This window comes from Drosophila obscura, unplaced genomic scaffold (assembly GCF_018151105.1).
Source record: "Drosophila obscura isolate BZ-5 IFL unplaced genomic scaffold, ASM1815110v1 contig_189, whole genome shotgun sequence".
In the NCBI taxonomy this organism is placed as follows: domain Eukaryota; kingdom Metazoa; phylum Arthropoda; class Insecta; order Diptera; family Drosophilidae; genus Drosophila; species Drosophila obscura.
This window is the reverse complement of record NW_024542777.1, coordinates 2,144,404-2,166,077: the sequence shown is the minus strand read 5'-3', so window position 1 is coordinate 2,166,077 and position 21,674 is coordinate 2,144,404. Positions and strand designations below refer to the sequence as shown.

At 48.9% G+C, this 21,674-nt stretch overlaps 4 protein-coding genes across 4 annotated transcripts; 2 read left to right on the top strand and 2 right to left on the bottom strand.

The window, feature by feature from the left end:
• Positions 1–4,187: 4,187 nt before the first annotated feature.
• Positions 4,188–7,582, bottom strand: LOC111073196 (cingulin). Its single transcript, XM_022365403.2, has 4 exons — positions 7,396–7,582; positions 5,183–7,331; positions 4,999–5,127; positions 4,188–4,941 (listed from the first exon to the last, which is right to left on the bottom strand). The coding sequence occupies exons 2-4, from the start codon at positions 7,322–7,324 to the stop codon at positions 4,696–4,698; spliced, it is 2,517 nt and encodes an 838-aa protein (XP_022221095.2). The 5' UTR covers positions 7,325–7,331; positions 7,396–7,582; the 3' UTR covers positions 4,188–4,695.
• A 566-nt stretch (positions 7,583–8,148) lies between these two features.
• Positions 8,149–13,300, top strand: LOC111073199 (alsin homolog). The gene is made up of 5 exons (XM_022365407.2): positions 8,149–10,784; positions 10,851–11,475; positions 11,556–12,725; positions 12,811–12,962; positions 13,020–13,300. The coding sequence occupies exons 1-5, from the start codon at positions 8,429–8,431 to the stop codon at positions 13,298–13,300; spliced, it is 4,584 nt and encodes a 1,527-aa protein (XP_022221099.2). The 5' UTR covers positions 8,149–8,428.
• An 86-nt stretch (positions 13,301–13,386) lies between these two features.
• Positions 13,387–15,678, bottom strand: LOC111073201 (pyruvate kinase). Its single transcript, XM_022365408.2, has 2 exons — positions 15,138–15,678; positions 13,387–15,067 (listed from the first exon to the last, which is right to left on the bottom strand). Exons 1-2 carry the CDS (start codon positions 15,592–15,594, stop codon positions 13,596–13,598), a joined length of 1,929 nt encoding a protein of 642 aa, XP_022221100.1. The 5' UTR covers positions 15,595–15,678; the 3' UTR covers positions 13,387–13,595.
• A 5,186-nt stretch (positions 15,679–20,864) lies between these two features.
• Positions 20,865–21,486, top strand: LOC111073218 (endocuticle structural glycoprotein ABD-5). The gene is made up of 2 exons (XM_022365428.2): positions 20,865–20,973; positions 21,052–21,486. The coding sequence occupies exons 1-2, from the start codon at positions 20,962–20,964 to the stop codon at positions 21,457–21,459; spliced, it is 420 nt and encodes a 139-aa protein (XP_022221120.1). The 5' UTR covers positions 20,865–20,961; the 3' UTR covers positions 21,460–21,486.
• The last annotated feature ends 188 nt before the right edge of the window (positions 21,487–21,674 follow it).

Genomic DNA, 21,674 nt, shown 5'->3' with positions numbered 1-21,674 from the left:
TGTGGAGAGCACGCAACTGAGCCCCCATTGATTAAATAACCATGGTCCGAGTAATGGAAACAACAAGAGGCCACAGAAGGCAGCGCTAGCCCGAAGACGGGATACACTATCCCCAAAATAGGGTCAATATTCATTCTTACTTATTGAATGGAATGAACATCCATGCTGTTCCTTCTCATTGGATTTGCGTGGAAAGAGCATCGCTGGGCACAGCAATATCGAGTCAAGTACCAACTTCTTAATTATTTTTTATGATCTTCTTTCAACCGACTACCGTCTCGTCTCACATTTGCTTCTCTCTTTGGCTTTCTCACAATTCTCATTTCGGTTGCCTTTTTATGGCTGGCTGGCTGGTTCGCTGGTCTTTAAATGCTTTAGGATTGTTTGAATTGAAATAAATTGGGTCAACGTGTTCCAGCAGCGTTAGATGGAAGATTGCTGTCCATTACAAGTTCATTGAGATGTGTTTTCATCTCCAATTCATATGGTAATACCCAAGGAGCGAGGGGTACATTTTACAGAGCACAGAGTGCAGAGAGAGAGAGAGGTAAATTGTGCATGATAATTATGATTTATGTGTAAAGAAAGGCCAGTCAGAGATTGGTGGGTAGCAAGGTGGCAAGGTAGCAAGGAGGCTTGTTAGGAGTGATGATAACATTTTATATGAAAAATGTTATTGCAATCAAACAATGGGGAGAGAAATGCGTAATTTGTGAATTAAATGGCTCTGCATACGGGAAGGAAATTGATTGCAAGAGCGGATGGACACAAATGCAAACTGACTGCGAGCCATAAGCTACTATGGATGCCATGGAGCCAATTGAATTAAGGATCATTGGGGAGAGGAAACCATTTAATTAACTAGCTTAGATCTTCGTTTGGCTTTTACAGTGCCATAAAGTACATAGACCTTTTAATGACTGCGAATGTTTGCTTTCTACTTAGGGGCTTCAATCACGATCTCGTCCGGGCATCTTCAAATCATCTTGGAGGGATCTGCATCTGCCCTGCGCATTGTATGCAAAATCGAAGAAGAAAGGGGGAGAATAAAGAACACAAAGTCGTGCGCTAAATATAAAATTTAATATTGCAACTTACACATGTTTCCTAGATGCTCCAAATGGCTGGACCCGACCAGGCTTGGCCTCCCTAGGTCTGGTCTGGTCTGGTCTGGTATGGTCTGGTATGGCCTGGGTCTCTCCCTCAGCTTGATGATTCGTTCTGTTGAGTTCAGTTCGGATTCGGTTGGAGCTGGCCACGGCTAAAAGCTCTCACGAGGTTTAGCTGGGGGTTCGGGGTTATTTGCTGATTTTTACGACTATTTCTATCTTAAAGATACAAGTTTATTTATGGCCCGGGCCCGGGCCCGGTCTCTCCCTCCCTCTGTGGTGAGTGCATAAAATGCAGGGAATGACATTGCAACACCCAGTAAGCGGGATCCGATCCGCATCCGAATCTCAAACCAAATCAGAATGGAAATGGTGATGGCGATGGCGATGGCAATGGCAATGGCGATGGGAGTGGGTATAGCTCTGGGAATCGGTACCAATAGCAGGGCACTAAACATGCCGTATGTACGAGTATTGTACGTATACATATGTGGGCAAGATGGCTTGGCCTGAGTCGAGTCGACTAGAGTTTAATGTGGTTTGCCGGCTAAATGCAAACGCATCGAGGGATGGGATATAGCCCGAGAGCCACTGTGGGGGCCACCAACCATCACATCACATCACAGCCTGAATGCTAAAAGGGTTCGGATTGTGGTTCGGGTCTAGGTCTGGGTCTGGGTCTGGGTCTGGGTGTAGGTCTGGGTCTGGGTCTGGGCCCGCTTCTCTTTTTTCGTACCTCCTTTATTTTGTTGATGTGCCTCATTAGGAGTGGCCAGTGGAAACCAGTTCCAGCAGGAGGAGGGAGGCACCAGTCGGACCCCAGACAATTGACAATTTAAACGAATTTCTTTCAAACCCAACACTGACATAGCCCCGGCACAAATGACGAATAGTTGTGGATCCCTCAGCCAAAGTTTACGCATGAAATATGCACCACCAGGAGGCAGCAGCCACAGCAGCCTCAGAAGCAGTCAGAAGTTGGCAGTGTCCGAGGACGGGAGACGGAGGGACGGGACGGACAGGACGCATGTATGAAGTGTCATTCATCTGGCCATAAACGCATTATTCAATATGGTGGGCAAGAGGAGAGCGATGGCAGCAATGGGATGGGAACAGAGCTAGACAAACGAGTGATCGGTAGACGTAGACGAACACCAACAACAGCTACAGCTACAACAACAGCAACAGCAATAGCAACGACGACGACGACGACGGCTGACTAAATGCCTCATACTGTGCTGGCCCTGGGGTCTGGGGTCTTGTGGGGCTCAGGCAGCTCTGCTCTTGTGCTGCTCCTTGACTATCTGTCCGGTTGCGTCCGTTTGTCTGTTTAGTTTTCAAGGTTAACAAGTTGCATTTGCAATTTGGGACTAGGACTGGATTCGACTCCAGGCTCAGGCCAAGAAGAATGATTGTATCCACCGACAGACAGATGGACAGACAGATGGACAGACGTACGACCCATCGACATCGTCTGCCGGCTGGGCGAACTTCCATGCGACCGCATCAATCGTTTGGTGAGAATTAAATGCTTATACCTTTTGTTTGGCCAGTACCATCTGCTCTCCCCAAGGCCCCGGCCCCAGCCCCAGCCCCTTCCCCTACCCCAACCCCTAACCCCTCCTCAAGAGCTCTTTCGTTAATGAGCGACCTGCTCAATAGCCCGAACGAACCAGAACCAGAACCGAAACCGAAATCAAAGAGCCCAACAAAAGTACAACAAAAAGCACTCTCATCGAATCAAATGATACCCTTGGAGGGGCTAAGCACATGATTCTGGGAGGAGTTAAGGCATTTTTGTTTAAGGAGAATCGAAAAAGGAGAACCTACATTTTAAGAATAAGAGGAATTTCGTTTGTAAAAGAAATAAAGAATATTTCCTTGTAAAACGTTCAGTTGTCTTATTAATATTTTTTAAGAACCTTTTGTTTTACCTTTTGCTATGGAAATAGCCGAATGAGATGAGATTTCAATTACTTTGAATCATCGAACCACTTTCAAGTGGACTTTCGTCCGAGAACTTTCGTCGAGAGTTCTCGTGCCATCTTCATGCCCTACGCCGAAGAGCCACAGACTGAGGATGGCTCTTGGGACCTCTTGGGAGCGGGTGCTGTGCAATAATACGACGCTGATCTATTATTCGCCAGATTGTAAAAATGTAAAAATCACGCTTTCGTGTTGTGTATAAATTGAATGCAATTTATAAATGTCCAGCATAGAATTAAATCCCCAGCCCGTCGGCACAGTCCACGATCGGGTTGGTGATGGTGATTTTTCAAAATAAACAACCTTGAGACCAGGCCAGCTCCAGCTCCAGCTCCAGCTTCAGCTCCAGAGCTGAGAACAATTGCCGACAAGAGCCGACCAGACCAGACCCCTAGAGCACGGTCAACAATAGACAGCAGCCACAGCCGCAGCCGCAGCCCAAAAGGATCCGCCAGATGCCGGATCGGGTCCCTTGGAGCCACAGATGAAAAATTGCGCCAATTGAATTTGGCCAGCGATTGTGGTCGATTGGTCCTCATTGGGTGCTGGATGCTGGCTGCGGGGGGCAGCTTGGTGCATTAGGTGCGCGGTGTGCGGAGTGCCAGGGCGTGCGAGGGGTGGCAGGTCCGCTGGGCGGTCGCTTAGTTTTCAACGCATTTATCAATACCCAAGTGGGTTGCTGCTAGTCTCGCTCCTAGGGCCGACTCCAGCGCGGTGCCGCTTATCCCAGTCAAGGCGTTGACAATGCCAGGGGCGGTGTCAGGTCGCTTCCTTTAATATATACGAAAAAATATCTACCAAGTTGCCGCCGTCTCCGACTGAAGATGAAGCCACAAAACCGATTTACCATAGCATGCATGAGTGATCGCCACCAGGCCAATGATGGCCAATGATGATTTGATTTCGTGCTTTTTAAGTACTACAAGTAATGGTCTGAAACATCATGCAACACCATGCCAAAACCCCGTAAGTAGTGTTTCTACTCCATCGAAATGTATTCCATCAATCTGTATCTTGTATTTTGCATCAATCTGCATAAGACGTACACTAAAGTAAAATATACTATATTGTGACATACATAGTAAAGTTAGTAAATAATTTATCAAACTGTATGTGTATATATGTATATGTATATTCGCATATTGGCACCTAAATTGTAAGTTAATTGAAACTAGCGACTAAACAACAAAAAAGTGGGTACAGAAATTCGTGCTAAATAAATTAAACGACAACAAAAAATACACATTTTCTCAATTTAACTGACTAGTATAAGCAGTAGGTGCAATCCTATCAGACTGCATTGCACATTTCAAACGAAATTCGAGCCAAAAAGTCAATTTAAGTACATGGACAGATTCGGGCTAAGAAAATTGTTATACCCTGGCAGATCGGTCATTCCGGTTGACTCAGTCAACCATTTATCCAACACACACCAAACTAAGCATGATGGAAGGATGAACATACGAATATGGCTGGATCGGATCGCCTGCTGATGCTGATTTTGTAGCATCTACTTAAATTCAGAATACCATCTGCAAGGGTATACAAATAAAAGTAAATTGACAGGTTTACTATGGGTTAGAGAATGTCATTCTTCTGTCTAAGATGGCCCTGACACTGCGCGCAGCTCTTCCATCAGCGAGGGCATGACCTCTCTCTCCTGCTCTGGACCAGCAGCAGCAGCAGCAGCGAGCAGCATGTTCAGCTGCTGCATATCGGAGCGACAGGCGGCAACGCCTTCGCTTAATTGGCACAAATTTGGCTGGCAACGTTGACTTCGCTCGATCAGATCCAGGATGTAGCTGTTGCGTGGGCGACCCGTCTCCTTGGCGGTTTGCTGAACGAGCTGCGGGGAACACGGGGGAATGAATCGAGGGCTGAATTATGCCAAAAGGAGCTGTACCTTCTTGTAGTCATCGATCAGATTGGCAACTTCATGGGCGGGTTCAAGGGGCGTTGTGCTGGCCGTGGACTTGCCCGAGTCCGATGCCTCAAAGCGTGCACGTTCCGCGACCAAAGTTTTCTCCATCATCTGTGCAAATATAAATGACATTTATTCACATTTTAGCGTAGCTGCAAGACTTCACCTTGATCTTGACCAGGTTCTGCTCGTGCATTTCAGTGACCTCCGCCAGCTTCAGTTTGATTTCTGGCAGCTCTTCAGCCCTTCGCTGGGACAGTCTACCGTTTCGCAGCTCTTTGCGTAAAAACTTGGCCAGCTGCGGCCAGCTTTTGGCACTCTGCACCTTTCTGCCTGTCTCCGTTTCCAGCACTTGCACCAGCGAGCGCAGGCAGTCCACTGCCTTGTGCTCCTGTCGCGTGCTCTGCTCGCGCTCTTCGAGCAAACCTTTCACCTGACCTTGTAGCCGTTGTATGTTCATCGAATCAACAGAGTGTATCTGCAAATTCTCGCGGAATGTTTCTTTCAGCAGCTCCAGCTCCAGACGATTCTCCTGGTCCTTGGCCAGGCTCAACTGTTGCAGATTGTGGAGCTCTTCATTTTGTCCGGCAAAGAGGTCATTCAACTTATCCAGCTCGACCGTTTTCTGCTGAAGTTGCAGTCGCATTTCTTGCTCCATTTGTTGAGTGACTTGCAAGGCCTCCAGAAGCTGACGCCAATCTGCTTCCATTTCAGATGTACTCTTGATCTTCGCATCCTGTTGCCGGAGAAGCTTCTGGAGCAGTGAAACAGTTTGCATTTTCTGGGCGTTGACTTCTGCCAGGTGCCTCTCCAGCACCTCAATGCGTTGTATCAGCACTGGGTCATCGGCTTCAGTTTGCGTGCCTTGGCTTTGACAGTTCTCTTGCACTTGCTCCTTCTTCTGGTCCATCTTTCTTAGCTGCTCTTGCCATATCTCTGCCTGCGTCGATTGGCTATCTAGTCTGGCCTCTGCTTTGACCATGGCTTCCCCCAGCCGGAGACACTGATCTGCGTAGTCGCGCAGCTTCTCACTGAGGGCGCTTTCCCTCAAAGAACTTTCCTGTCTCAGCTTGGCCAGCTCGATTTTCTCTAGTTCCAGCTGCAGTTTGGTGTCCTCGCACTTCGAACACATTTCTGCATATTGTCTGTGCAGGCGATGCACCTCCTGTTCTAGGTTTTTCAGTGTATTAAGTGCCTCCAACAGATTTCCGCTGAGGGTTTCTTTTTCCAGCTGCAGGGCGCCAAGGGAAATAGTTAGTTTCTCCACTTGATCCAGCTTCAGGCCATCACTTTGCCTCAGTTGCTCTTGCTCCAAGAGCTGAGCCCGCACAGTAAACTGCAATTGCTCCAACTGGCGCTGCTGCTCCTCATTCTGCGCCTCCAGTTGGGACATGACCATCAGTTCCGATTGAAGCTCATTCAGTGAGTTCTTCAGAGTGGCTATTTCACTGGTTTTGCTGTTGATCTCCTCGTGAAATTTCAAGCTATATGTGTGCATAACGTCCATGCTGGTTTCCCTGCTCAACTTCTGCTGATAGAACTGCTTGAGATCCAGGAATTCCTGCTCCTTTAGGGCCAGCAATCGCTCTTGAGTCAGCAATGTATCGCTTAGCTCGGCAATGACTTGACGCAGCTGATCCCGCTCGGCTGTAACACCGCGCAGGGCAGTTGCTCTCAGCTCCAAATGATACTCGAGCTGGCTCTTCTCGTCCAGCAGCTGCTTACACTTTACCGTCATGTGTTTGCTTTCCAGCTCCAGCTGCATCAGCTTTTCGTCGTGCTCCAGACTCAGCCGTTGTATATCCTCCAGGAGCATCTTCTTTTGCTTGCGGAGCACATCAATCAACTGGCGCTGGTCCGAGATTCGCGCTTCTTGCTGCTGTGCTTCGAATGAGTCCCCACAATTGCCATCTTCGTTCTCAAATGTAGACAAACCGAGAGACAATGGATGCCCTAGCTCACGCTGCTTCTCCAGCGATGCACACTTGGCATGCAGTTGCATTGATTCGTGCTGCAGTCTCTGATTCTCCAACAGATATTTGCGCTCCTGGGCGTACAGACGCTCCAGCGTCTCCAGGCGACCGTGTTTCTGTGACTTTAGCTCCTGCTTGTACCACAGCTCAGACTTCGCGAGCCGCTCGATTTCGCTGCGCGACTTTAGCAGCTCCTGCCTAACAAGAAACATTGATTTCTCCGGCTCCTGGTCCCGACTGCTGATGGGGCTGGTTCTGTTTCCCTCATCGCTGGTGCAACTGAAATGGCCAGAGTCGTCTGCCAACGCTGCAGCAGCCGCCCCCTCGCAGTCCATTGAGGTGCTGCGAATAGATTTTAGGGTGTGTGAATTCATGGCCCAAGGACGGGTTTTGTGGGCGGACTCACCTTATTTGTTGATGCTGTGGCTGCAGATGGGACGATTAGGTGGATCTTTTTGTACTGTAACAGTATCATGTAATGTAGCCAAGTGCAACAGCAAACAATAATCAAAAAACTACATTTTAAGAAAAATAAACAAGAAACGAGAAAAAACACTCCATTAGCAAACAGCTGATAGCGGGGACAGTGAATGTGACCAAACTCAGAGGAGTAAAAAAATACCAACAACATAGAATTTCAAAATGAGAGGTGAGGGAGTGAAAAACAGGAAAATAGAAAATAAATAAATAAATTATGAATTAAGGTATATACAATTTTTGATTCATTTTACATCTACTTTAGTATCTAACTACACATCTTGGTCATGACGAAATTTCAAAGTGCAAATAAGCTAGACTAAGGAAAAATAAAACGCTTAAAATGGCTAAAACTGAAAATAAATAAACAGCGAGTTGGGTCGTTTTATTACGATCCATACCAATCATATACTGTATGGTTAGTGAACGCGACGTCGTAAATACAATCGGATCAAAACCTTTTATATATAACATAAAAATTGGTCTAGCCGTTTATAAGATAAATACTAAATGAGCTACATCCGAAAAAAATTAAATTGATGGCCTTGCGGAATTTTAAAAATGTTAAAAGACATTCCATGTACTTAAATGCAAGATATAGCCTTAAATTTGCTAAGAGCACAGCACTGGACGGAGTGCTGGTGGCTGGAGTACCCGCAATGCTAATTGGTATGGGTTTTTTGGTATTCCCAGGGCACGGGCACACTGCACGCAAAACCATCACAAAAACATGAAAAATTAGAAATTAGCTTACCATCGAAAACTCTCCTTAAAGATCCTGGCAAGGCGAGGTGCGTGCGAATTAAGATCGTAGAATGTTCGACAGCCATGCACTGAGAGCATAGAATATCCCAATGCGCGTGCGGCGTGTGTAAATAGCTTCCAACCATTTCGTGCAATTGCGTCGTGTTACAAAACGTTGGCCCTGGCCAAATCCAACAACAACAAAAGCGACGAGTACTATGTGCAGTGCGGGCAGTGACAAGGCAATGAAGGTAGCTGTGACCCCTGGCGATGACGAATCCTTTATTATCTATCACGACGGCAAGGCCCTGCAACTCCATTGGAAGGGAGTGCCGCCGCTGACCCGACCGCCCGCATTGCGGATCTGTCGCACGGGCGCTGCTGACCGCGACGGGGTGCTCCTGTTGACAACGGACAACTCCCTCTACTCGGGACAGTTGCAGTCAAGCAGGAGCTCGCTTGATCTGACGCTTCTGCGCACGGACGTTGTTGATGTGGACTACTGTAGCGGCAGCCTGGAGCTGTTCGTGGTGCTCACCAATGGTTCCGTGCAGCGCCAACTCATCACCGGCCTCGGGCTGGGCAGGGACCTCCACCACCCGCATGCCTGGCAGACACTCAGCTTCGATCCCCTGGAGATTCTCGACGAAGGCGTACGTATACGTCGCGTCTGCTGCTCTGCCCAGGGCGTGGTCTTTGTGAGCGCCAGCGGCGAGACCTATGTGATGGGCAGTTGCGGCGAGGTCTTCAAGGCGGAGCTGCAGCCCCGTCATATGCGTCTCTACGAAGAGGGAAAGGAGCTGCTTGACTTGGCGGCGGGAAATGAGCATTTCGTGATGCTGGTGGCCCCCTACAACCTGGCAGATGATGTGCTGCAATTGCCGGTGGCCAGCAAAGAGGAGTCCGAGGACGATCGCGCCTCCGTCAAGTCGCTGAGCAGCGGAAACTCTGTGCGCAGCTTTGCCGCAAACACGAGGCACTTGCTTCACCAGGGATACGCCCTGCTGCACACCCAGCTCTTCACATTCGGAGCCTCCAACAACGGACTGCTCGGGACGGGGGATCACATCCGACGAGCCAATGTCGCCCGGCTGCAGAAACTGGACAGCATAGGTGTGTGCAGCATAGCGGCGGGGCTGGAGCACACGGTGGCGCGCACCCTAGACGGCAGGCTCTACCACTGGGGCCTGAACACTCACGGGCAGCTGGGCGAGGATGTGAGCGCCCCCAAGGAGATTACCATAGCGGATCAGGCAGCTGCGCTGCCCCTGGAGCAAAACTCTGCACTGGAGGCCACCTGTGGTGACTACCATACCCTGCTGCTGAATGCCTCTGGACAAATACAGTCGCTGCAACCGCCTCCTCCGATGCGACACCTGCAGCAGTCGAGCACCTACGCCCAAACCCTACTCCAGCTGCAGCTGGGAGCGGCCTGGCCACACCAGTTGCGTCTGCTGATGTGCTCCGGCGGGTATACTCTGCATAATCAACGCCAGTTCCAGCGGCACTACCACTACTACCTAAGCCACCTCCAGTCGCAGCTCCAGCTCCTGCTCAAGCACCGCCAGGCCGTTCAAACTCTGCAAATCTGGCAGCAGCAATCCTCGCTGGAGGCTCTCAGTGCTCTTGGCCCGCTGCTGGTCAACTGGGAGCGGATGCTCTGTCTGCTGGTGGCCACGCTACACTCCTTGGAGGGATTCTACCGGGCTGATTTTGTCCAGCCTGCCGATCTGCTCTTCATCTGCTACCACAAGGAATACATTGAGCTCTTCGAGGGCTACACCAAGGCCTACTGCGACGTGTACTCGGTGAACGGATTCGGCCAGGCGGTGGCCTCGATTGCCGGCCTCAGCAGTCCCCTCGCGGAGCTTAACGAGGAAAGCTATGTGACGCGCCTGTTCCAGCAGCCCTTCAGCATCTACCAACTGTTCATCCAGTTCATGGAGCTGCTGGTAAAGACGCAGTCCGAGTATAACGAGCATCGCCTCGCCTGGACGGAGTTCGCGCGGCATAGCTGCATCAGCCAGGAGCTGGCTGTGAACACCAAAGATTTCTGGAGCAGCAACGATCGCAATCCACGCATTGTGCAGTTCAGACGCAGCCAGCGACGGGTGATCCTCACATCCGCTCTGGTTCCCCTCAAGCTGGCCAACTCTGGCCTCAGCATGACCAGCAACAGCTTCATACTCTTCTCCGACTTCCTCTGCCAGGTGGGAGGAAACTCGCTCTTCTCCTATCCGCTGACCACATTATGGGTGTGGTCGGAGGGCGAGACTGGCCTGAGGCTGACTACGCCCGAGAAGAGCTTTCTTGTGGCCACGCGCTCCCAGGAGATGCGCAAGGTCTGGCTAGATCAGCTGCAGTCGAGCATCGTGGCCGCTCTGGGGAGACCTCTGGGCAGTCCCGTGCCCAATTCCCGCTCCACGGGCTACGAGTACAGTCGCGAGCATCCGAAGTACGCCAGAGTGAAGGCGTGTGGCACTTGGCGGAAGGGCGTCCTTCATGGCAACTGCTATCTGGAGTATCCCGACGGCAGTGTATACTGCGGCGAAGTCTGCCAGGGAGTAATCGAAGGTGTGTGTTCAACTCATTCTTTTGCATACTCAATAACCATTCCGTTCCCCTGTATTTTCTCTGTAGGATACGGCAAAATGGTGATTCCCTCGACGGGTCTCTATGTGGGCCATTTCAAGGGCAGCCGCTTCCACGGCCATGGCCTGTACGAGATCCACTGCAAGGACTCGCACGAGAGCGAAATCTACGAGGGCAACTTCTGCGAGGGCCTCTTCCACGGGCATGGGATGATGCGGAACAACCGCTACATCTACGTGGGCGAGTACCAGGCCAACACCCGCAGTGGCTATGGCGTCATGGAAGACCTGATCAGCGGGGACAAGTACATGGGAATGTTTGCGGACAACAAGCGCGTGGGCATCGGAAGCTGCATCACCAATCGAGGCGACTACTTCGAGGGCAGCTTTTCCGGCGACGATCTCGTGGGCAGTGGGGTGGCAATCTTCGAGAACGACTACTACTACGAGGGTGACCTATCCCTGCACGGCCCGAATGGCCGCGGCGAGTACTACATGCCCAGCGGGGATGCGGGCATTGGGCGGACATCAGCGATGGGGTCCAGCGAGGAGAACGACGAAAGCTACGAGCTTATTGGCAACAAGATGTTTGGCCAGCTCAGCGGCAGCTGGGAGACGGTGCGCGTGCAGGCTGGAGAACTTGTGCTGAACCGACGCTTCCCAAAGTACCCCAGGTGAGTCCTTGAGTCCTTGGGGCCCGTCCCCGTTCAGGGCACGTTCGTTCATCTATTGTAAAACTTGCTTCGTTGCTTAGTTCCCTGGGCCGACAAGTCGTGGATCACAATCGCAAGTGGCGCTCGTTGTTCCAGAACTTTGAATCGGATCTGGCCAGTTGCACGGCCAGCACTTGCTCTGGATCCACCCTGGCCGCTGTGCCCGGCAGTACACTCAAGAAACCCGTGAAACCCTCGCTTAGCACGGCCCAGCTTTGGAACTGCATAGCCGTGTACATGAGCAAGCAGCGGGCACGGGAGGGGTCCAAGCCGGGAAACTATTTCAACAATATTTTGCTCAGTCTGCCGCTGCCCCAGAAATCGCCATCCCCAGTGGCCAAGGCCAGGACAACAACGACTGCCTTGACCAAGCTGCATGCGGAGGCTGCTTCGGCACTGGATTTTCTCGGATTTCCGCCGCGACGCATTCACTCGCAGGAGGCGCTGAACAGCAAGCAGGGCGGCCTGCAGCGAGCTGACAGCCTGCTCTCGATGGGCCATAACTCCACGAGGGATTTGGACACAAGTAGCTTGGCCAGCTTTCAGCTGGATCAAAGTCTTCTGAACAGAAGCTTCAACGGGGAGGGGGGCCACGAGCCTAGTCCGCTCAGCGACAGCTTCGGTAGCATGACCCACAGCATCAACAACAACAACAACAACAATAACGTCGCCAAGCATACCAGCAACGGCAGCGACTGCTCCATAACCTCTACCAACTCCTCGACGAGTGCCATGCTGGAGCAGGTGCCCAGTTTTGGCATGGCCTCGACTGTAAGCGAGCAGGATGTCACATCCATTCGTGTGTACCTGGAGCAGGCGTTCAAGGATCGCCACCATCCGCTGCACGCCCTCAACGAGCGGATTGCCAACTGTTTCCACTACTCCTATGGCTATTGGAAGGTCAAACCCACACCGATCCTGGCCAAGCAGGCCATGCGCGAATGGGAATCCATCTCCCGACGCATTTACCGCTTCGTGCGAAAAATGTTTCCAGCCCTGCCCGAGGACTATTGCCACTTGGAGGGCAGCAGAGAGGTGATCTCCCACATTACTCTGCTCTATCCGCTGGTGCTGTCGGAGGGCATTTACTCCACCCTTTTCGTGCTTTACGCTAACAAGTACAGCCGCAAGGACGAGATGTACAGGCAAAACCTAAATCATGCCGAGAAACTTAACGACCAAGAACTTGTCGACCTGATGGGCCACGAGAGGTGAGAGGAAGCTGCATACATACCTACTATATATATGGAAAGTACTTAAGTTAAATCGAAATATACACATCCTCCTCTGTTGCAGTTTCCTCCACACTGTGATGCTGGACCCCAAGTTTGAGGAGTCTGTGCAGACCTTGAAGCAACTGCAGGAGAAGTTCAGTCCCCAGGACATGTTGACTGTGATACAGCGCAGCACGCAACTGCTGACAGAAGCGTACGAGCATGCCATGTCAGGTGAGCATCTTGGCTAGATCGATTCGATCATTTTGTACCCATTTAATCGACTTGCAGCCAATGCCGCCCAGCTGAATGCGGACAACATGATACCGCTCACAATGCTCACCATGCTGCGTGCGGCCGTACCCCATTTGGGTGCGGAGCTAGCCCTGCTGGACGACCTGACGGGCGGACCGAATTTCCAGGCCGAAATGAATGGCATGGCGGGCTATTGCTACACCACTCTAAAGGCTGCCTACGAGCATGTGACTCTAAGGCTCTGCAAAATACGCCCTGAGTCGCAGGCGAAGTATGGGAATCGGAATGGGATTGGAATGACCTATGTGAAGCTTTAAGGCATTGAAGATAGATTGATAGATGCATATATTATATTAGCTGTATATGTGTACTTCTTGAACGAACCTTGTGCAAATACCCCTCATAGGCTTACGAATGTTATTTATGTGCATACATACAATATATATGTACAGTACAGTGTGTGTGTGGACGATCGCCTGTGTCGATCAGTGTAGTAAAAGTGTATCTATATCTGTTTCGTATATTCTAAGCAAAACACACCCGATTAACACATTCCGATAAATACTATTTACCAGAACAAATAAATTATAAATTATGTAAATTAAACTGCGCTTAGTTGTTCGCATCCGCGTCCGTATCCTCAGTGGAAACTGGCAGATCTGGCTGCGCGGGGAACATGGAGGCGGACATGTGCTCGGGAAAGTGGGATTTGTCAAATTTGTAGAGAAGATACTTTTCGGGAAAGGTGGTCCCTTCCTTGTGGCTGTACACCAAGATCACATGGTCGTGCTGCCGGGCGATCTTACGTTTGGCCAAATAGGCCAGGGCATAGACGCCCTTGCGGAAAATGTTCTGACGGTGCGTGTGGAATTGGTTGGTGCGGAACGAGAGCATGGTCACGTTGTAGTACAGCGACACGTAGTCCTCCGCAGAGCGCATGTGGCTGACAAAGATGATGGGCGCCTCTGGCCGGAAGTGGGCAATCTTCTGCACCATGCGCGTCGTCACACCGATGACAACAATTGCCACGGCATGCACCTCCATGGAGGCGGTGACCACGGCCCGGGCCAGGCCGTCGGCGCCAGTATGCGATTTGTCGCAGTAGGGCACCTTGGCCAGCGCCTCGGGCGGCATCTTCTCGAAGAGGGCGTTCTGCAGAAAGCTGAAGTAGAATGACTGCTTTGTCTGGTGGCCTTTGACCAGGTACTTGTCCGGATAGTAAAACGTGTAGTAGTAGTGGCTGGGGTCAACCCGAAGCTTCTTCTCGTGGATCATCTCGGGATCGAAGATGATCGGCTTCTTGGCCGCGTGGACCAACTGCAAGAAGCACTCGGCATCTGGACACAGGTGCATGACATCGGGAACTATTTCGGGCTCGGCAAGTTCCACAAGGAAGCCATCGTACCGCCTGGTGGCCCAGTTCAGTTCGCCGTCGCATCCCTTGATATCGTTGAGCACCACCCGGGCATAGATACGCAGATTCTCGCACTGCATTATACCCATGGCGCTCTCCAGATTATCGAGGTACTTGGCGGTGCCAATAATGTTGGAAACCACCACATTGACTCCCACCTCGCGGGCAAATGTCAGATCCTCCAGTTCCTCGTAGGACATCCGAAACTTTGAGCAGCGTTTTGGGAACAACACGGGCATGTATGACCCAAGCATTCCTCCACGGACTACGCAGCAGTTGAGATGTTCTGGATGCACGCTGTGCACCGTCAACTGAATCTCGTTGCCGATGAGGATGAAGTCAAAGTTCACGACATCGCACAGCAGGAAGCGGGCGTTCACGTATATTATCAAAGACGAGCAGCAGTCGGAGAACTCCCGGTCGACAGTCAGTGTCAGCTTGTACCCCTTCTTCAGCTCCACGCACTTGGTATCGCCCTTGTAGTGTAGTGGGTTGAGGTAGCCCGTGTACTGAAAGCGCGGCGAGAGCTTCACGAAAATGGTGGAGACTACTGGGAAGCCGTATTCCTTGGACACGCTGATCTCTGCCTCGCGCAGTTGCACGATCAGCGACTGATTGTCGCGCTGGGTGCCCACGAAGAGATCCAGCACAAAGCACCGCACGCCATTACCTAAAAACAGGATCGAATCCATCACACGTGCACCTTTGAGGCAGGGCCCGTTCTTCCCCAGGGTACTCACGGAGCAAGGTCTTGAGTTCCTGATCGCAGCCAAGCATTGTGGACAGCTGGACGCATTTGCGATTGTCGTTGGGGTCGGCGCCATGGGGCGTGGTGAGCAACTGGAAGCCGGAAAAGAAGCTATGCCACCGATTCTCCTCGTGGAACTGCCAGTCGTCGCACTGATCCTCGCTCAGATCTTCGCCATTGAAGTCCGCTTCCCTGCTCGATATGGACGGAAACGAGTGCTTGGAGGTCAGCAGCCTCATCTCGCTTTGGGTTTTGTCGATGCTGCCACCGTCGTCCTGGCCCAGCAGGTAGAAGAACGTCTTGCGACGCTGCAGGCTGGCCAGCAACTCCTTGGCCCGCAGCACCTTCTCAACATCCACGGCGATGATCTTAAGGCGGCTGAAAATTTTGTCGATGGCTGTCTCAATTGTGGGCACCGCAGACTCCACATGATCCTCAGCGAACTCCATCACAAAATTTAAAAATACAAGTATGAATATATATATATAAAAATAATAAAAATAATGAATTTTAGACTGTCAGATTAGATCTTATCATATTCCAAGGATATTCCAGAACTATTTTTCCAGTTCCTATAGCCCGTTTGTTGCTTCGATTGATCGTTCCTTCACTACAAACATACATACATATATATACATACATATATATATATATATGTATACACCAATATCAAAGAAGTCATTCATACACTTTAACACGGTTTGTTAAGTTATCTCAACAATTAAAAATCTATTCTCACAAAGACAGTGATAGATAGTTATATACATACATATGTATGTAGATATAGAGGTCCGATTTTAAACCAATCTGTCGGAGTTTTGTGAAATTATCCTAAATCAAAAATGGTTAATTAATTTATTGCCGCCACTAATTTACATTGATTCAATCTTTTAGGTTTCGACTCATGCTCTTTGCCACCTAGGAGTATTTCAATTTCTTTCTCATTCATGTTCGTAAACTTTTCCACTAATAAAGTAAAATTAGCTCGAGGCGCAGGTAACTTTATTTTGTTACTGCCGCTGTATCTCATTTCGAATTTTCGTTTTTTTTTTTTGTTATTTATTTTCCTTTTTTTTCCCGCAGGCGAAAATGTTAAATATAGCACTGAGCGTCAAGTGAAATGTTTACAATGTGAGAGAAAGGTAGATGGAAATGGACGGGGCGGAACGGTACTGTTTGGGAAGAGGAGGAAGGATGAGGAGGCATAGGGCGCAACAATCGAGTCCTAACTAAGCGTTTTGGAATCTTTTTAGAATCCAACTGGCACAGCACTTGAGTAGAATCCCGAGCACCCGAAACATCATGGAGTTCCGCCACGAAATGCGGGAGGGCGGCGGAAAAAAGAAGGAAAAAATAACATCCAAAAACATAAACATCCAAGAATGTTTAGAGAATAAAAATGTTCATATTCGAAGCGAGTTTTCATCTTTTCCTATTCGGCATTTTCCCCTCTCTGTTGTTTATTTTCACTCGCCAACTGACAGATACGCGTACTCGTACTCGTATACGAGTATACTGGCTGACTAAGACTAAGGCCGGACCCGAGTGGGATCGGGAGTGGGAATCGGGAATCGTACTGCATGGAGAGTGCTGCTGACTGGATGCTGACTAGATGACTGGGTGTGGCCGCAGCCATGTTTAGACTAAGCAACCGATTGTTGAATTACGAGTATAGATAGAACTTCCTCTGCTCAAATCACTCGAGTGCGAAAAACCGCTTGAACTTTGGTGCTGAACTGCACTCATCGATCCTCCTCCTTCCATTCTCCAATACAATTAGTTTTTTCCGCCCCACCCCTTTTTTCCGATTTTAGAAACATTTTTCTATGCCAGAGGGTGGCGTGGGTGGGTGGATGGATGGGGGTCGATGCTGCAGCACTCTGCCGAGGTGTCGGGCTCTCGGGGCTGCCCATCTGCTGCCACTGAGCAGAAGCATAAATTGCCTGGCTCCTTCGTTCAGATCGTGGGCCTCCCCTGCACTTGAGTATACGTCTCCCTCTATCGCTCTCTCTCACTCGCGCTCTGTATGGCGCCCTCTCTCTGTCCATGTATATGTCTCCCCCCCTCACTCTCTCTGTCTATTCGACTCGCTCGCACGCCCATTCATTTCGTGAATAGAATTTTCGAAATGTCTTTGAGTTTTCAAAATTTTGGAGCGTAGGTGCAGTGCGTCGCGAGGCGTCAGCGTGTACGGTTCACTTTTCACTAAATGTTCATACGCTCGGAAAAAGAGAATAAAATCAAAGATCAAATCCACCTGCATACCTATTTTCATCAGTTAAAAAATATCAAAATATTAAATAGAATCAACTTGAATTGAATCTAAATTTTTAAGTTATATTTAAAGTGTTGCTCTGGAATAGGGAAAGTGACAGGAACGGGAACAGGAACAGGAACAGGATCAGTTGGCGGCCTGCCTTGCGGAAGTGGGCGTACATTTTCCAACTGTTGCCAAGTCAGCCCACTCTCCCACACACACACACACACACACACACACAACCACTCAACCACAACCACACACACACACACACACATAGCGTTGATAATTTTTCATCTTTCCAATATCCCACTCGACTGGCAAAATATTCGGTTTTTGGCTTTCGGCTAAAAATATTTAAAAATCCAAAAATCCACTCGTGTCTGTGGCGAATGTTTGTGTTGCTGCTGCTGCTGCTGCTGCTGCTGCCTGTTTTTCATAATTTTCAGTTTTATTTATTTATCCTATACATACTTGCCATATAGGCAAGTTGACGTCCGTCTTTCTGACAGTCTCTCTCCCTCTCACGTTGCGTGTGTGTGTGTGTGTGTGCTTGGTTTTCCTTTTTCTTTCTGCTGGCAACTGTCGAAAGTTTTTGCGCTTTTCGCATTGCCCATTTCATTTGGCATGTCGTCATTTTTGTTTATTCCACCGCCAGCACCACATCATACCACACACCATCATACCATTCAGCACGAGCCCAATCCACTTGCTGCCAGCCACCAGCCGCCAGCCACCACCCTTGGCCATGCATTTTCCTTGCGAATTTTCCCACATTTTCGCGGCCTTTGTCTTGGGAATAGTTTGGAGTAGGTGTAGGTGGATGCTGCTCTTAATTGCCAGCCTCATGCAACAAATCACACTTAAATAGGCATCATCCCATTCCCCAACCCAGTGGTTTACAACTTCCTCGCTTAGATATCTTTATAAATACATGCATACATACAGACAGACTATAGCTACATTCATATGTACATACGAATCTATAGAGAAGCGTACTCGCTCTTACATTTGGCATGGGGAGACAGCTGTGTGCATTGGCAGATGCCATCAGCATTGGCATCGGCATCGGCATCATCCTGAGTTAGTCCGTCCGTCATCGTCCGTCCCATGGCGTATGTGGGGGAAGTCCATAAAAAAAGAAACCAAACCAGCACACAGTTATAAAAATAAAACTATTTTCGTATGGCATGTGCATATAGAGTATAGAATATAGACCCTCGATCATTAGACGGCAGCGATGATCAGCAGCAGCCGCCGCCTCTTGGCACAGTTTTCCAGAGCACCGATTGGTCCATAAATCAATCGAAGCAAATTAAATTAATTCAATTTCTAAACACGCTGAGGCAAAAGAACAGACCTCCTAATAGTGCCATGTGTTCAAAACAGTCCGGGGCTTTCGCAGCTAAATATGTATACGATATACTCAAAAATATACAAAGATCTAAATTCTAGTCGATTTGTCTTTTTCCGCTTACTGGCGTTTTTATTCGACCAACGACAGGAAAGGGAAAAAGGCGTATTTACTATGAGTTTATCCAACAGACAACTGCTATAGCTCAATCAAGCCAATCAACTACATACATAGATAAATACATACATGTACATATCTACACAGGTGAGTACATCCCCATCATATCTATCTCTACAAATTTTCCCTTGGGGAAAATATTTTATCTAGCTAATCAAAGTCAACAGCTCCAACGATGCATTCGAATCATTTTGCGGCCCATTTACAAACATTATCATCAAAATTTCACAATTTTCCCTCTCATTTATTCGAGCAAAGAGAGACTGTCGACAAATGGACAGGAATAATGCTCGATTCTCCCAAGATTTCAATATGAATGACAAATTTTGTCCACGTTTTGATAGACGACCTTAAGACATTTAACACTTGAAACGAAATTAGAATTGAAAATCTGTACAAAACCAAAATTATTCCATTTCCTGCAACCTTCTAAATACATGTGTAGTTGACTCAGTTAAAGAATTATAGAGGTACTATCCAGATACCTAGAACTAATGGAATTCTGCTTCATATTAACACCAAACATACCAGTTTGTACATACATATATGTACATATGTAGATAACTAATTTCGTAAGGTATACAAAAATATGTATACATTCTGCAAACACAAACATTCGACTTCGGCACTTGAATTCCAAACAATTTCAAAAGTTAAGATTTTCCAGCTAAATTTTCGAACAAAAAACCCCAAATCAACCCAAATTTGGAAACATTCATCTGTACGAGTGTTGTACATATATTTCCTTCTAAGTATTCGAATATTTCAATTGCGCAAAATGTGCTCTGAATTCCTCGAGTTCGATTAATAATTAATTATTTCACAGCCAGAACAAAGAAATATGCGAATCTGATTCCAACAATGCTGCCAGATATTGCCGGTACGGTGCAGTGAAATCGAGCAAATTGCTTCACCCTCGAGCAGAGCAGCGCACCGCCGCGGCGGAACAAATTCGGATCCAAAACGGGGCATTCTTCGGTATTTCTGTAGCATTTCAAATGAAACGAAAATTAAATGTAAAATTTATTGTTGCATAAACAAAATGCCAAGAAACCGTATCCCATATCGAACGATGCGTATGTGGCACCTTTAAGTATTTTGTAGCTGCCCCTCCGTTCCTCCCAATGCCCCACCCTATCTACGCTATCCACCTCCCATATTCCGGCAACATCTTCATCTGACCGGCTGCTGCTGCTGATACTTCGGCCTCTGCTCTGGGCTCTGTGCTCTGGGCTGTGGCTATGTGGAACAAATACTATATGGAAGGAGGCTGGAGGAGGAGAATGGAGAGTTTAGTGCTGCCTCATGCCCAGTGGCCAAAAATAACATCAATGGGGGCACGAAACGTATCCAGAACGAGGGTGGGAGACCAAGAGCGAGCGGGTGGGTTGTTCGCCGTGTGTTTGCTTTGTTTATAGTTTTCTTGTAAACAATTGCGGATGGAAAAACCAAATCTCCGACATATTCGAGAAAAATCCGCTCTGGATAAAGACCAAAATCGAAACGATCGAAATTAAAACCCGACTGAACCGAAAGTGCAGAGCACAGAGCAGAGTGGGGCCAGCCGCAGCACCCGCAATCCAATCCCATGCGGCATGGACCACAACTTACGAGTATGTACATGGCGTCGAGTGTAGGATAAACAAGTGCATGGAATGCCAGAGGGAAGAACAATAAGAGCCTGTACCCCGATTGGGAATTAATTAACAGCCTCAAATTGCAGCTGAAATTTTGGTTTAGTATCGGAATCGGTGGGGGAATAAGAATGGGAATTGCAATGGGGGATGGGAGATTGGAGATGGGTTTGGGTTTGGGTCTGGGTCTGATCTTTAATTAATTCTTAAAACGGGTTTCAAGTAAATGTTTGCAAATTCATATTGTACGAGTGCGAGTACGAGTATTCACGGGTATGTATATGGATATTGGTCAATAACCGGTAAGCAGGGCAGCGCCAATTTTTGGCAATATAAAGAGGTGTCTGGCTGGACACGACTCAAATCAAGATCAGCTTTCCATCCAGACAGCAACATGTTCAAGACTGTAAGTATCGCTCCAGAGAGCTCACCGCTCACCGCATCTCGCCTCTAAGGATTACCTCATGTGATGACCTCCTCACAGCTCATCATCTCGTTGGCCCTCTGCCTGGTGGCGGCGGTTTCGGCTGCTCCAGTGGATCATGTCACTTCCACCACCCAGCCACCCGTGGCCATTTTGGAGTCGTCGAATGAAAAGCACGAGGATGGCTCCTACAACTTCTCGTATCTCTCCGAGGACGGCACCCATCGGCATGAGGAAGCTGTGCTGCGGAACCCGGGCACGGACAACGAGTTCCTCGAGATAAGCGGCTCCTACTCCTACTTTGATGCCAATGGCCAGGAAGTTACCGTCACCTACAAGGCGGACGACCATGGCTTTGTACCCGAGGGTGGTGCCATATTGCCGCAGATTTCGGTGGCCGCCAAACAGGTCAGCCAGCAAGTGGTGGCCCAGCCCGATCTGGAGTACGCCAAGCCCCCAAAGGTCTAATAAATATCCCAAACTAATGGAACCGAATTTTGAGTGTTTTTTGATTGATTGATTAATATGGTCGGTCCTCATATGCGTAGACATATCTCAAGGTTACCAGAAAGAACAATGCACAGAAGAGAAGGGAGCCCTCTGCTGAGGGCCACGATTGCATCCTCGATTTTAAAAGGAAGCAGCAGCTACCAGTGTACTAAAACCAGTTTTGTCTAGTAGGG